General features: G+C 37.6%; 1 protein-coding gene across 2 annotated transcripts in view; it reads left to right on the top strand.

Annotated features, from left to right (window-relative positions):
* LOC111582482 (ras-specific guanine nucleotide-releasing factor RalGPS1) overlaps window positions 1–15648 on the top strand; it is an 83324-nt gene extending 67676 nt beyond the window's left edge. For both annotated transcript variants that reach the window (XM_055019195.1, XM_055019196.1), the window contains 6 exons: window positions 733–813; window positions 3086–3191; window positions 3891–3983; window positions 6518–6623; window positions 6716–6807; window positions 7395–15648. In XM_055019195.1, coding sequence (XP_054875170.1) covers window positions 733–813; window positions 3086–3191; window positions 3891–3983; window positions 6518–6623; window positions 6716–6807; window positions 7395–7424 — 508 coding nt within the window. In that variant the 3' untranslated portion in view covers window positions 7425–15648. The remainder of the gene's footprint in view (window positions 1–732; window positions 814–3085; window positions 3192–3890; window positions 3984–6517; window positions 6624–6715; window positions 6808–7394) is intronic.
* The last annotated feature ends 470 nt before the right edge of the window (window positions 15649–16118 follow it).

The following is a 16118-nucleotide window of genomic DNA, read 5'->3' as shown; positions in this document are numbered from 1 at the left end:
AGTAGCTTTTAGCAGACAGAGGAAATTGAGCATTAATTCGAGACTATTTTCTGCAGTAGATGAACATTTGTTGCTCTCGTGTGTATTTCTGACAGCAAGATTGTGTGTGCAGGACTGATTCAATAACTACAGTATGTGTGTTCAAGATGGGGTAGGAACATCTAAGCCACTGCTACAGCGTGGCTCACTGTTGTGTTTTGAGGAATTTCTGGTCAGCAAGAGAACTTTATAGCCCTGAAGAACACACACAATAGTAACTAGGTTACATCCATTATTTTTTTTTTGACTCTTTACGTAGGATTTGTTGATAACAAAAATTATAGAATATTACCAGATTTATTCTGTAAACTTTGTGTTTAAATTCTCGAAATTCAATTTCTTTTAATTTGTAATGATTGCATCTGTGCCTGCAACATGTTCATTATATATGATATCAGTGTATTTGAATGTTGCTAACAATCCACAAGAAGTTAATCATACTGTATATCTATGTTTGTCTCATCAAAAAGATCAGTCTAAAATTCATGTAAATTATTTGTATCTCAAAGTGTCAGATTTCAAATAGGCTTTCAGTGGAGTCTATGACATGTTTAGTCATGTATCTCAGTAAATGGTTTGAACTGGCTTTAGTTGAATTCTTCTGCGTACACAAAATACACTGAACAGTTTTTCTGACCACAAGGCCAATTCCATGAGTCCCTCAGACTGACTGTTACAATGTGTGATAAACAGGGGCCGTATGTACGCGACGCTGGGCCCCAACTGGAGGGTCCCGCTGCGCAACTCTCCCAGGACCCGCAGCTACATTTACAGGTACAGTGAAGTGTCAGAGCAAGAATTCTGTACCACTTTAAAGGAGAGTGAATTCATTCTGTACATCCTACTTACATAAAACATAACTTCACTAGTTATGGGCACACTGACTGCATTTTGTCTATACCTAAAGGGTCCATTTGCCAAATCAAAATTAAAAAATGTTTCTTCAAAATGAAAAACATTGGTCATAAGTGTTTTAATTAGGACTATTTCTTCATAATCCTTCTGTGGAGGGATAGCAAAACTGGAACATCAGTATGCCAAGTGCATTGAAGTTAAAAGAGACTTTGTTGAAAAAATAATATAAGAACAATTTTTCTCCAATGGCATTTTCTGGTGAAAACTTTTTGACTAACATAGATATGTTTTAAAAGTTGGCCACTGGTAGCCTTCTGCAGGACTGCTCCTCCACTGCGTGTAGATAATTCTGGAAGTCCATAGAACATAGCATAGATAATCCATCAAAAGATGTGTAACATCTTTTCTTCTGTAAAGCTGAAAAATACAGTTTGGGAACCCTTATGAGGTGAAAGAACACCCACTAGTAAACTGTTGATGGAGGCGACCTCTGATCCTGAGCCCTCCTCCCTTTATTATGCCATGACAGAATGGAGGAAGGAGACAGAGATCCAACTGTCCTCAGTTTAAACTGGGCTCAACTTTTTAAAAAGTGAGGAAAGGCCGAGAGGACAATTTTATAAAAGTGTTAGTTCTACGTTAAAACTTTCATGTCTTTTTGGCAGCTATAAATGGTAAAATCTGTGATAATGATCCAATGCACTTCACAAATTTGTTCACTGTCTCTGTTCTGAGTGTACTGAAAATCCAGTGTTGGCACACAGCCCTGGCTCAGTAAACAGGAATTAACTCAGGGAAAAGTCCTCATGACATTGTTCAAGCATGAACACTCAAACTCAAAATTTTTTATCATTATTATTATTATTATTATTATTATTATTATTATTATTATTATTATTATTATTATTATTATTATTATTATTATTATTATTATTATTATTATTATTATTATTATTATTATTATTACTAGTAGTAGTAGAATTAAGTGTGCGTAACTTTAGGCTGTTAAATGTTTTCATAGGAAAGATTAAATCCAGTCAGCAATGTAGATCACATCTTTGCTATACTTCACTGCTACTGTCTGTGTCGCTCACTGCAGAGGTGGTGTGTTTCTTTTTTTTTTGTTTTTGGTCATCTTACATTTATTCTACATATGTGTTGTGTTTAAGATTGTATTATTCATTGCTTGAACAGTAAAGCTAGTGAAAACAGAAGACGTGTCGTCATTCAGAAGACACATAATTATGTATAGTTTGGACTCTGGACTATCATAAAGTCAGATAGATTCATTGTTTCATAATTTATATAATCACACAAACAAGTGTAAATATCTAAGAGTCACAAGTAAAGTCTATGTATTGTGTTAAAATATTTTGCCATTTCTTAATATTATGGCTAATTCAAAGCTAGATATAGCCAGTTCTAGCCCAAACATTATTACACTATTGCATCACTAGAACAACTATAAATATCCAGAGATGCACAACATAAAAATCTGAAATAATTCATTGATTGGCCAAGGCGGTTCTGGGACAGACTAGAGTTAGGTAAAGACGGAATCTGTGTGGCTAACTGTAGCCCACTTTTAGGCCAATCATTTCATTATTTATTATTTTATATTTGTATTTTGTCATCCAAATGAATCAAAAAAAGATGTGTTACAGTGAATAGCCCCATCAATGTAGACATGCAGCATGGTAGGTTAATTGTACAGACCTCTGTACTGTCACTGTGTCTAGCAATTGTCCCTCAGCTCTTTCAGTGAGCCTCTGGTGGGTGTCTCATCTGTGAAACAGCTGTTTAGTTCATAGACTAAGCTCATCGTTGGTAATTTTAGAGTTTGATCCACTTTTGGGTTTTTGTTTTTCTTTGCAAGAATTTTTTTTAACATGCATAAAAAATACATACTTAAATGATGCCATTTTAACTTATATATTTAAACATGTAGCTGTTGATGAACAGACACTAAAACAGCAAGTTTTGATCTGGACATCTTCTAAACTGTCACTTTTAAACCAGGTCTAATCTGGTATGACTTGATACAACTGTGCACCATTTGGACCTCTTTTAGATGTCTAATCAGTAGAAAATTCCTCAGTTGGTTATTGTGTTGAACAGAAAATTGCACACACTGAACTCAGAGTACTGCTTCAGCTGCTGTTTAATACTCTCCACTTCCCAACATCCTTAGCTCCACTGCTACCAACACCTGCTATGGATGCAGCGATTCTGGCAGTGTAACCATTGAAGGACCCCTGCGAAGGAAAACAATGCTGAAGGAGGGACGAAAGCCCAAGGTATGGTCAGCTTTGTAAAAGCATTTCACTGCAGATTCTGCACTGAAGTTGTTCTGTTAGCCTCAGATATACAGCAACTTGTAAAACTTTTAGGCAGGTGTAGAAAAAATGCTGTTAACTAGTAACTACGAATGCTTTCAATAATTTAAGTGTTAATAATTTGTTTTCATCAATTAACAAAATGCAGTGAATGAACAGAAGAGAAATGTAATTCAAATCAATATTTGGTGTGACCACCCTTTGCTTTCAAAACAGCATCAATTCTTCTAGGTACACTATCACAGTTTTTGAAGGAACTCGGCTGGTAGGTTGTTCCAAACATCTGTCTCTTCATGTGATGATGATCATTAGCAGCTGTTTAGCAGAATCAATTGATCATACACCTGACTATAATCCTACATAGTCCTTTGTGCAGTTGTACCTATAAGAATACATGCTGATTTGAAGGAAAAGGGTAGTAACACCGAATGTGGATTTAATTTAGATTTTTCTTTTGTTCGCTCACTTTGCATTTTGTAAATTCATAACAATAAACAATTTTTATTCATATTTTTGAAAGCATTTTTAGTTTATAGCATTTTTTCCACACCTGCCTGAAACTTTTGAGTAGTACTGTACTTCACAGCAATTTTAAAAGGCATTACAGGGTTCGGGTGAGTGATCTGTTTTCAGAATATACATGCATTTACTGTCTTTCAGTTATCATCATGGACCAGATTTTGGATCACTTTGTCCGGATCAACACTGACATTCTATGGGGCAAAAGCATTGAGAGCCTCTGAGAGGAAACATGTAAGTTTGATGGTTTCCGATTGTACAGACTTTGTACTTTGATGAGAAGATTTCTATTTTTTACCTTTTAAAAGGATTGCCTGTAATAACTGTCATATAATATTATTATTTGGATGTCTGCTCAACTCTTAACCGTTTGGATCTAATAGTCAAGCTGGACTTGAAAATATTGTAGTAGCTCACCTGTACCTGAAGCTCCTTGTCTTTTGTGTTTTTTAACAACCAGAATACCTGCCAATATCACTTTCAGCAGGATCAGTGCTAGAGAATAAGTCATTTCACATGTGGACATTAAGGGGATGGTATATGTGCTGATTTTGACAAATGTCAAACTGTGTTTTATTTATGACAGTAAAATGTTTGCCTTATGCCATGACAGAAAAAGACATCATTTGCTTTCCAATTATGACAGACAGCATTGATGATGCTTCATTTAGCCGATTTTTTTATTTTTACCAGTGAAGAACTTTGTGCCATTATCAGTATTTCAGTCGAATGTCTTTTGCTTCTGTAGTGTAATTTTTCATAAAGTGTGTACGTTTTTGTGGAAGAGCTTCAAATTGGCTTGTGGCCAGCATTGTAGTCAATATTTACATTGTGATCTGTTGATATTAGCCTTGATTAGAAAAAAAGCAATGCATGACAGACAGTGTATCATCACATCTTGCCTAAATTATTAACACTATGTTTGTGTGTCAGCATGACTTGCTGAAAATGGATGTTTGGTATGTTTCAGAAAAACCTGTTATGCGCTACAGAAAGAGATCATTAAGGCCAATGGAGGCCAACAAACTTGAGGTTAATCTTAAGTTGTCTTTCATAACATTCATTTCGTGTCTCACAGTGGGAGAAATACTGACTATCGGATTGCCGACATGCCTGCAGAGAATACAACTGCCTTCAGTGACACCAAAAAAAGTCTAAACTTTTCTGACAGATAGTCCTTCTATAGCCACCGTGGGGCTACAAGGATAATGTACAGGCTCAGGTCTCTCACTCTGGCCACAGTTGGAGGGATGATAGCCACTGGTAGGAAAGCATAATGAAACATCCTCGGCTGCTCGTGTGCCCCTGTATCCAACATTCTCCACTGACATATAAACGTTCACAACTGCCTGACAGAACTGTAACCAAATCTGCTTCACCATTTCAGGGTGAAGCCTCCAATCTGCATGCAGTGGGTCACCTCTGGATAACAGATTTGCCCCACAGTTAGGATGCCTTTTACATGAGTCGAGTTGCTCTTAGCGACTCAACATGTCCTCTGCTCCAAACTATGAGTGTGTATCAATATCAGTGCCTGTGTGTGCCTGTTGATATAAGCCACAGCGGTGGAATTGTATGTCCTCACTAAAACACGATGACCCCTCAGCCAAGGGAGGAAATGATTTGGTCAGGTAAACAGCCAGCAGCTCCAGACAATTTATGTGGAAGAATCGCATGTGAATGCTTCATCTCCCATTGACTGCTCTCCCTTTTTGAGTGGCACCTCAGCCCTCCAGCGAGGAATCTGTGGTGATCACCTTCCTGACTGAGACAGGTCTCATAGCAACGCCTTGAGCCAGGAAGCCTGGGTTGTTCCACTTTCGAAGTGCTAACAAACAATCTGCAGAAACCCTCTGCCTACGGTGGCCGTCAACATGAGGTTCCAGACCCAGGGAAGCCACCCATTGCGGTGCACCTCTCATATGCTGCCATCCCAGTGGGATGGCTACTACAGAGGTGGCCTTTAGACCCAGCAGCCTCTGGAACTGTGTGAGAGAAACAATGCTCTTCACTCTTTCCAGGAACAAGAACACCGTGCCGTGGAGAGAGTCCAGAATGAGCCCAATGAAAGTGATGCATTGAGTAGGAGTCATCATGCTCTTTCATACATTTATCTGAAAACCCATATCTACCAACTGTTCCATGAGAACAGTGATCCAGTGAATAAGTTCTCTACAACTTTTCCCATTAATATTATCAGAGAAAAATACCAACCTATAACCAGCCACCTTACAACCTAGTATTTATTGGAGCACTTTACATATAATTCCTATGGTTATTTTCAAATACTTTCAAAAAAATGATCTGCTCTTTCTGTAAAAAATCTGTGCAGTTGTGGACTTTTCATTTTTGATAGAATAAAGAAACATAGCATAGAGAGAAAATGGCCTCCTTTTTCATAAATTTGTTTTTGATTTATTTTCCACGTTTTGCCAATTATCATCTGAAATTTCAATAGCTTATTTCAGACTTCTATTCCCCAGTCCCATTTTTCCTATTTATTATTTTTATCAATCTAGTTAATTGTTAATTGCTAATCCCTTAGTTAAAGATAGAACTTGTGTTATCAGATCTCGCTTTCTTCTCCTTTGTCCAACACACATAAAACTGTTAACTCTTTTCTCCTGGTAAAAGACTCAGATGTCTATGATGCAGTGAGCACAAGTGGAGTAACTCATTTAACACGGTTGGTTTATTGTTGTATTGACAGTTTAGTTTTTATTTCTTTACTATGAATCTGATCGATTGTACTCCTGTATTTCTAACAGTACAAGTCAAGGCCCTGTAAGAAAGTATGTGTGACAGGATGGATGGTGGTGCTGCCGGATGATCCAGCCAGACCCAACATCTTCCACCTCAATGACCCAGACAAAGGTCAGTGTCACACCACTAACAGAGCTTCTGCTGTTATTTGTGTCTTAAGTCCAGTTCAGATACTTATGGAGATAATATGTGTCATTGCACAGGCAATGTTTACAAGTTCCAGACTGGATCCAGGTTTTCAGCTATCATCTGGCACAAAAACCTGGAAGAAGCTTGTAGGAGCAGTAGACCTCAGGTATGTTCAGCACACACACCATACCATATAAACACTTCCTGTGCCGCTGGAATGGTTACAAAATAAAAGCCTGTAGCATTAAAAATACGCCTTCAAAATAAAACCCTGGAGGGAATGGTTATTTTAACACTAGCAAAACAAAGGCTTGCCAAAAGTGATGAACTGATAAACAGACCTTTATGAGAGTAATTTACACACGATTCAGTATAAATACATAATGTACACATGCATAACACATTCCTGTGCTCAGCACAAGGTCATTTTTTATGAAAGATTTCATCCGTCGGAAATGATACGTCAATTGAGCAGCCTTGGCGGAGTACTGCACACTCTAAGTGCTTTTCTTGTTCTGATTGCATTTCTAAATGCTCCAAATGTGTCACCGCTCATAGTGTATGATCTTTTTAAAATGTTAAATAAAGATTTTTAGCAGCTCAAATAAACCTAGGCCTCTGCTAATGTCTGTCTGACAATTTTGTGCTTAGATTTACAAAGTACTTGGTTTAGTTGGTTTATACTATAGACACAGCTTATCTTGTTTTGTTTTTTTATATTCATCCTGAATACCTACTCTATTCTCTCAACAGATACCAGCAAACCTCATGTCATTTGAATGAGAGCAGACTTTACCCAGCAGGACATTACTGTGCCAAACCCATTTGTTTGGGAATTACAGACTCAATGATCAAACGCAGAGGAATTGATGGTGTCTACTTAAATGGGAGAGAAAAGAAGCATCCGACACTGCAGAAGAAGCTCTGTGACACTGGACGTGTGGCTGTAACGCCAATACACCTGCTGTATTCTTTACCAGGACTAAATATAATGTGAGTTGTGGGAGAATCCATTCAAGGGAAGACTTTTCTGAGGTTGGTTTCTATCTCTAAGCTTCCATTTTCTCTGTCATTTGTTACGCTGCTATACTGTAAACATGTGGGAAAACACATAGATTTTTGGCCCATGTTGGGTTTCTGAGTGGGTGAAAAGATGTGCCAGTGCACAAATGTGGATGACAGTGTTAGCTGACTGATTGCTGATGCTGAGCTTCGTTTTACTGACTAGCGTTGTACAGCTGTCTAACGGAGCTCAAGTTTTCAACACGGAGAGCTGTTGCTCAAGTGAAAAATCTAACTAAAAAGAGTGAAACTGCTATAGCTAAGCAAAGAAAAAAAAGTATGGCTGCTTGTTTTGTTGTCAAATAGGGTGAAAGATCAGCATTTCAACATCATACTGAGGAGAAAAGTAGCAGTGTGCATCCCCCACTCATGAACTCAGATCTGTTTGGTGCCATGAGCATGAAAAACAGGATCTCATCTCAAGGCTTCATTATCAGAAAGTTCTGCACTGCACTAAAAAGGACAGACAATGAGTCTTCATTACCTTCAGCTCTATGACAAATAAAAAATATAAAATTTGTTCATTAAGGTTGCTTTATGAGCTGGTGTGAAATTGGAAACAATACTCAACAAGGTGAAAATTGCAGTGCAAAGACCACCCAGCTGTTGTCCATACAAAGGTAGCTATCATGTGAACGTAGAACAATTTACAATGAAGTACTATTTTTTTCAGCAATCATGTATGTGTATATGCTATATTTATTTGTATAATAATAATAATATTTCTTGACAATTGGCTATCAATGGAAAAAATGGTATAATGGAGTATCACTGGTAGTCCATTATACACCGCTTGCTGCAGAAAGCTGCTGCTCAGTGACACTCTTGGTGGAAAGCCACCCTAAAACTTGTACTGACTCCTGATCCCCAACTGAAGGACAGTGCGATAAGGTAAGACTCTACTGGCATTGGTACAAGCAAATAATCTGCTTCTAATGCAACTATTTATTATTATTATTCTAAAGGATAATTCTGCTTTGTTACAGTCTGGATTGAACACTATTTTCTTTCAGTCTCTTTTAGCTGACTTGTGTTTCACTTTTATTCGTGGTGAATTATGTATTATAGCTGAAAGACTGAGATTGCAGCTACAAGAGTCGAAATAAGTATTTTTGCAGGGTGACTGGGCTCTCCCAAGAGATTTGAATATGGCATCATTAAGACCGGGTTGCTCTAGATACGTATTAAACTGTTTCATGTACTGACCTACAAAGTTCTGATAGTCTCTCCTGTAAAACATTTGTTAATGAAAGAAACAGAGAAAGTTACAGAAATAATTGTGCAACAAATTCAAGTTCAATACTTACTGGAGTATCCTCAAGCATTTATGCTTAAGTGAAAATATTACTTGGCAAAAACGACAATCATGCCCACTGGTGGGACTGCAAGCCAGAAGAACTTCTCTCTGAAGTAGCCTTTTCCATTCTCCACACAATTATTTCTCCCACTTTTTATGGGATCATGTGCCACACCTAGAATGTAGAGGAAAAATTGTTCAAAAGTGGCTACCATTATTAAACCCATTTTACAATTTATGTCACCCGCATCCAGAACAGTTGACTTGTTACCCCTTCCTTCCAGTGAGACACTCCAGAACACCTATAAACACTTGTGCTTTGAAATCGTTCATTTTGCATGACTAAGTTTCTGTCAAGTCCAGGCCTTGATGAGCTCAGTATCATGGTGCCTCCTGGAGGTCTCCTTGTGGAGCATTTTGAGCCATTATCAGCTAGAAAAAGGTCTTTTCTTGAGAAGAATTGGAAAACACATTTAGGAGAAAGGTGTATATGTCTGGATGAACAACAGAAAATGAACGGCTGGGAGCATGACCACTAAAAAGAAGTCTGGAGGTCAACGCTATAAGCAATGAGACAATCAGAAAGGTTGAAACTAATTTTCAGATAATTCTAAAATAATAGAATTAAGTAATAGAAGAGAGAACAAAGGTATGTTTATAACCCAAACTGTCTTAGGCCCATCTCTAAGAGGAACGCAATGCAAATCTGGTACATTACTTTTCAGATCAAGAAAAAATCGAAAGAGGTTGATTAACTGTTGCTCAAGAAATACCAGTGGGTCTCAAGAACTAGTGTGTGCAGAGCAACATGTGATGCAGGATCTGAAAAGTCAACAAAAAACAGCAGTTAATACGGTTTGTCATGAGTGATGACTCTGTGCTGTTGGTATAGTTATCTTGACTTCTTCCTAACTTAGCCATTATTGTACACATTGCTTTACAGGCATATGTTGTTTTCAACCTGTCAAATCATCTGAGTGCACCTTTTTTGGCTCAGATTTTGTTGTAGAGAAGTTCCATGTTCACAGATGTCTTATTAAATTTAGAATTAGTGTCATCGTAAATTATATAAATATAGACTGAGATTATGAAAATACTATCCAAGTTGTGATAACCCAGAATTATCCTTGAGGAGTTAAACATTTACTAATAAAAATCATATTTCTAGTGTCCCTGTTCTAACTCACTGTAACTGTCAGTCATACATGGTATAAACCAAAACAGTGGAAAAAGATATTGTAAAACAGGAAATGAAATCATCACACAAGACATCTCATCAGTTTAATGTTCTGTCTTTGTCTTTTTCAGAACTTGCTTAGTTGTTATCCTTTTCTCAGTTTAAAGTGCAGTTCCTGCAATGAGGTCGTCCGTCTGCAGATGGATGTAGCCAGAAAGGCTCTCTTGAATTTTAGAGGATCATTTCAGTGATGATGTTTTTTCAGCCCACTTACCACAAATCACATTTACTTTACATCAAAACAAACCATTCTGCAAATCATACCGCTGTATTTTGGAACAGGCATTTACTGTTGGTATCAGTCCAGCCATTCACTTATTTCCATTCAAAGTGTCAATTTAATTTAGCAGACTGTTGAAACTTGCTTGGGTCTTTTGACCAATATATTGCTTCATAACTGGCTCCAGATGTAAATATACCTGCATGACTTGAGGCTCAAAGGGTTTGTTGGTCCACTACTTTGATTCAGACTGAAATGTTTCATCAGCTGTGAGTTGGATGGACATTAAATTTTGCAGAGATGTCCATGTTCGCCTCAGAGCTCTAATAAATTTGTTTTCAGTGACTTTTCTTCTAGCAACATCATCAGGGTACATTTTTATTCATCTAGTACTTGGTTTCTGATCAAATAATGACATTCCCATCAGCCTTAACTGGACTTTATACATACAAAAGTAAGATGGTGAACATGGTAATTATTGTGGCTGCTTGACATATGGCTGTTTTAAGGAGAGCTGGTTACAGGACTAGAAATGGTGCCATTTGCTCTAAAAATGTATATCTCAATCAGGCTGTACATCACATTCAAAGTTAGACATTCTGAAGTCAGATTGTTTAATGTTTACTGAAGTTAGTATAGAATTTATGGTGATAGTTTACACAACAAAAGCAAGTTTCAAAGATCTGCTAAATGATTCTCAGTTTCAGTGAGAACCACTGGCCGTCTGGTATGATAACTTGATAAGAAAAAAATTAAAAACTGATATGGTCTGACTTTTTTTTCTCTGACCAAGACGCTTTCCAACAATAAGTAATTTTTTCATTGACCATAAAATGTCCACTCCTACTAATCACCTCTGAATGATTAAGCCTGTGTTTTTTAATAGGTAGTATTGTACTCTCTTCTCTGTATGGGTCAGCTGAACAAGGACTGATTGACATTGTTGCATCACATTTCTGAACCCATATATTTTGCTGTCATGTCACTCTGCTGTTGCACGGTATATTGACCTTCCTTGTGTATTTTCTGAAGAGTGAAACTTAAGCAGGATTGAAGAATTCAGTCAATATCATTATCATTGTTTCATGTCTTGACCAGAGTCAGATGGAGAATCCACTTTACATCTTGAAAATATGAAGCTGGTGACATTTATGAATGTGCTGGAATTGTATTGATTATAAATGAAATGGTGCCCACTTTAAGGTAAAATTTTAGAATTTTTGCAATATCAGGTGAAGTTCAGTTTGTGGTGGAAATTTATTCAACAAATGAAGGTACTGTTTGCTTTCAGTCTGCTCTTGAATGAGTAAAGCACATGATCAGCATTACTGAAGTGACTTTTTTTAGTCATTAAAACCAGTTATTTAGACTTTCTGTTTATGTATGACCAGGACAGGATGTATAGATGCCATGCAGGGTGCGAAGCCTCAACCCTGTTTTAGTAGTGAGAGTCGCAAGAAACTCAATGCAACAAAAGTGCACCTGTGATTGCTGACACACAAGTTTGATCATTGAAACAAAACTGAGCACACCTCTGATTTCCAGTTAGCCCAATTACATGGTCATGTTGGAACACACAGAACTTTATAAGTTTTGAATATATGAGCTGTCTCTTATCTTCATGTCAGCATCCTGGCTCCACATGGACAAAAAAAATCACAGAGGAACTGAAAAATCTGTGAGATCTGGAGTTGCATCAGTGCAAAAGGTGTTGGGTAGATACCATTTATAAATGGTACCATAAATGCGTGCGGACACACTAAAATACTGGCTGACATGATGACTCCCAGTCTGTAAAATGTTGACAGAAAAGGAATGTTTTGACAGGATAATAATTGAAAGCCAACGACCAAAATCACACAAGTGAACAAAGTAAAAACTCTTGACTGACAAGCTAGGTCTCCTTCAGTTGATTGAGTCTGTCATCAAAAATAAAGGGGGATATATTAAGTATTAAGACACTACAAAGATTTCAATCTCTGTAATGAAACCGGTAGTGACTTTTGTTTCACTGAGTTCCTGCTGTGGGGCCTGTATTTTTCCTATAGTGAATCTAAATGATTAATCTTTAAAGATTCATAGGTGGAAAAATTCAGCTGTTCAGCTCTGAAGCAATGTGATTACTGTAAGATACAACTTTTAATTATTTGGCATTAAACTATTATTACAAAGGGGTGGAGTCACTTCTGTTTTATACTGATGCTAGGCCAGCAGGCATCAGATACTAGAAATGCAGATGAAATCCGTATTGATCTACTGAATCTACTGACTCTGGGGAAGACTGCAATGTTTGTAATACACCTGATGTTCTCCACATTTAACAAGGTTGAATAATAGGGATGACATTTTTTTTGACAAAAGATCTCATTATAATGTGACAAATAATATGACGTATTACAATTCTGTGAAGTACATTTTTCTCAAAATGAAGTTTATTGATAAAATAAGCATAATGCTGCAAATGGATGGATGTGCAAATATACCTGACAAATCAAATCTTTATCAGAAGTTCATCTAAAACCCCAGTATTGTTATAAAGGCATCCTACTCACTGATGTGCAACATTGTGGCCAAAATGACTAATGATCCCAGAAATATTAAAGAAAGAACTACAAACATAGGCACTGTGTGACATAATGTAAGTTGGCTCAAGAGATTCTGTAATTTCTTTAATTCATTATATGTTCTAACTGTAAAATCACTTTGGTCTTCAGAATCAGGACAAAAAGCGAATGTTTCCGTGATTATATTCTGATGGATCTTTGAATGGCAGATCAGAACATCAGTTGTTCGAGCAAACTGTGGCTTTAGATGTCTTCTTTAGACATTTTTGTTCACCAGCACACATGAAGAGTTATCCTGTCCTGTTCCAAAATGCAGCTAATGTTAGTTCAAAACATACACTGTATATAAAGATGGACAATGGTCACCACTTTTTGCCACTGTACAAAAGTAAAGACAACATATGGTGACAATTGGTGCTTGCATCTTGTGCTTGTGGTGTCATCTGCAGCCAAAATCTGTGCACTACTGACTGGACTATTTGAGACATGGCACCAGGTCCTAGCTCCTGCTTTGCCCATATGTGCACACTGCACACACGCCCTTGAAGGTTGGTGCTAGATTGGATCAGCAGGTGGGATGCTCTGCTGGGATTGATTGTTTTGTTGTTAGGCTTCTGCTGATGTTTCTCCATAACCAACCAAACATAAATTAGCAACACCGACAAGATTAATGTTTTAGTGACTGTGACTAAGACAGAAGGTCTGCGTATCACAGTGTTGACAGTTAATCATTCTAGTTATTTTACTGTTGTTAATCTAATCTTAATCTATTTTCATTGTTCACAGTTTATTTATTCAGCGCTCCTAAGAATGACCAAAATCATGTGACCCTTTGACTGGATTGCATGGATGTAATTGATTATAGTAACGGCAGTCAGCATGACTTTCTGAAGTTGCTGGACAACTTAGTGAGCCATGTGTTTGGACCTGGACCACCTCATCTGGGGAGCATTCCCAGAGAAAGCATCTCAGGCTGAAACTCATCAGAGCTGTTATATCTACAACAGACATGGTCCTGGTCCCTCAGTAGTAAGTTTATCTTCTATTCCCAGGTTGGTTATCTACTGTTTCAGGCATGGTTTTCCCTCAGTCAAGGTTCCACTACTGGCTGTGCTAGCAGAGGTTGCTGAGCTGAAATCTGAACTGTGATCCATTGAGTGCTTCATTGAGGATCTCCTCCAGGAGCACAAGGAGCTGCTTTCCTGGATTGCATGTCTAGATCCTGTGGGGAGCCAGCAGCTCATGGCCTGGCAGTGTATAGTTAAGCTTGCAAATCTTCATCACCATGACTCACACAGTATCTGTGGTGATGGTCTTCACCCCCTCCGGTGGAGCCCAACTTCACCCAGTCCATGGGCTCACAATCTCTTGTGTCAGGCCTTTTGCAAGTTGAAACATTGTTGTCACTACTGCAGTTGGACCTTAACAATTTGTTCCACTCAGTGTTAGCTTCAGTTGCCACTTTGGCCTCAGCACAGCCACCTGCAACTCTCTCAGTGCCTCCGTTCATTAGCAAACATCAGTTCACGTAGTTAATCAACCACTCGCACTGAGTCAGCTCACTGGTAATTGGCCATTAACTAAGATTAAAGTTTGGATTTTAGAAAAGAAACAGAAAATGTGCAGTCTGAGATCTTAATTGTTAATGGTGGTCCATACTGCCACTCTGGAGGCACGAGAACTGATTTTATTGAATTCCAGCTCTCCTTGGCATCCACCTCTGTGCACATTGTGATAGTGCATGCTGGCACCATTGATGTCAGATCAATCCATTAAACTCTCTAGCTTCCACAGTTAAAAGTCTGTAGAGGAATTGTGCTTTGTCTGGTCCCACTCCCACAGTGACCAGAGTGTTTTGAATGCTTTCATGAGTTTTTAGTTTGCATCTGTTTGTAGAAAATTTCATGGCCACTGGACCTAGTTTCACAAGTTATTTTGATTTGTTGGGATCAAAGAGGGACATGTTCAAACATGACATGACTAGCCAGAGTTAAACTGTAGATATCAGAATTAATACTAGTCAGAATTCAAATAACCACAGTTCATATTGCTGACACCACGACTGCAGAGACTCTGGTTAACAAGTCATCAGTGCAAGATGGAAGCACTCATTTCCAAAATATTTTGGCTTTACTTTTATTAAGCTCTTGTTTTGTCCATGTTTGTAGTTTCTTTCATTAATGGCGACACCCGTACCAACCAATCCCACACTGGCAGGGTTGGTTTTTCCATTCCTAATTATCCAAGTACATATGAGCCAAAAGTAATGTATGTCAGCATTAATTTCTACATGATTGTATCACATCACTATTCCAATGAAGTATTTGAACAAGTATTGGTTTTCTGCTTTATTTCAGTTGTTTTATTACTTGTATTGTATTTGTCAGATCTAAACATATTTCTGTTTTTATCCAGTTTCGCTGAGGATACACTGATTGTGTTTTATGGGACATTGCATGTATTTTGTGTACAAACTTTCTAGTGTTGTAAACTGTGAAAAAAGATAACCACTGGTTTCTGATTATCGGTATGTGATTAAGTTATTTCTTACCATGACATTACTACACATTGGTGTATATTTCAGCTTCAGACACTGAATTTAAAATAAAAAATCTGTACAGAAAGTATTTTATGTTGCTTTGTACTGCAGCTGCACCTCTTTTCTCATGAGCATTAAGATTTTGAGTCTTCTGCCAAAGACTGGTCACCTTTGGCACACATCTGCACAAACTGACAGACATCTACACTTAAAAACATAAATGCAGCATGTAAATGTTAGTCTTTTCTGACAGAAAATAGTTAAGATAAACTTTATTGATCCCACAGTGGGGAAAGTTCACCGTTACAGCAGCTCCAAAAGAAAAAGTGTACAGGCAGTATAAGGATAAATAATAGTTGCAGTCTCATTTATATAGCTTTGGTTAGAAAAGGGTTGCAGGTAACCAAATGTGTTTAAAAGTAATGTTCAACTTCTGACCAATTATGGCCACTGATTTAATTTACAGCATGGACTGGTGTACTTTCAAGGTCAATGATTAGATAGTGTGACCAGTGTGGCATATGTACATATATATATATATATATATATATATATATA

The sequence above is a fragment of the Amphiprion ocellaris genome, chromosome 17 (assembly GCF_022539595.1).
Source record: "Amphiprion ocellaris isolate individual 3 ecotype Okinawa chromosome 17, ASM2253959v1, whole genome shotgun sequence".
Lineage (NCBI taxonomy): Eukaryota > Metazoa > Chordata > Actinopteri > Pomacentridae > Amphiprion > Amphiprion ocellaris.
The sequence above is the reverse complement of the archived record's forward strand: the minus strand, read 5'-3'. Positions and strand labels throughout refer to the sequence as shown.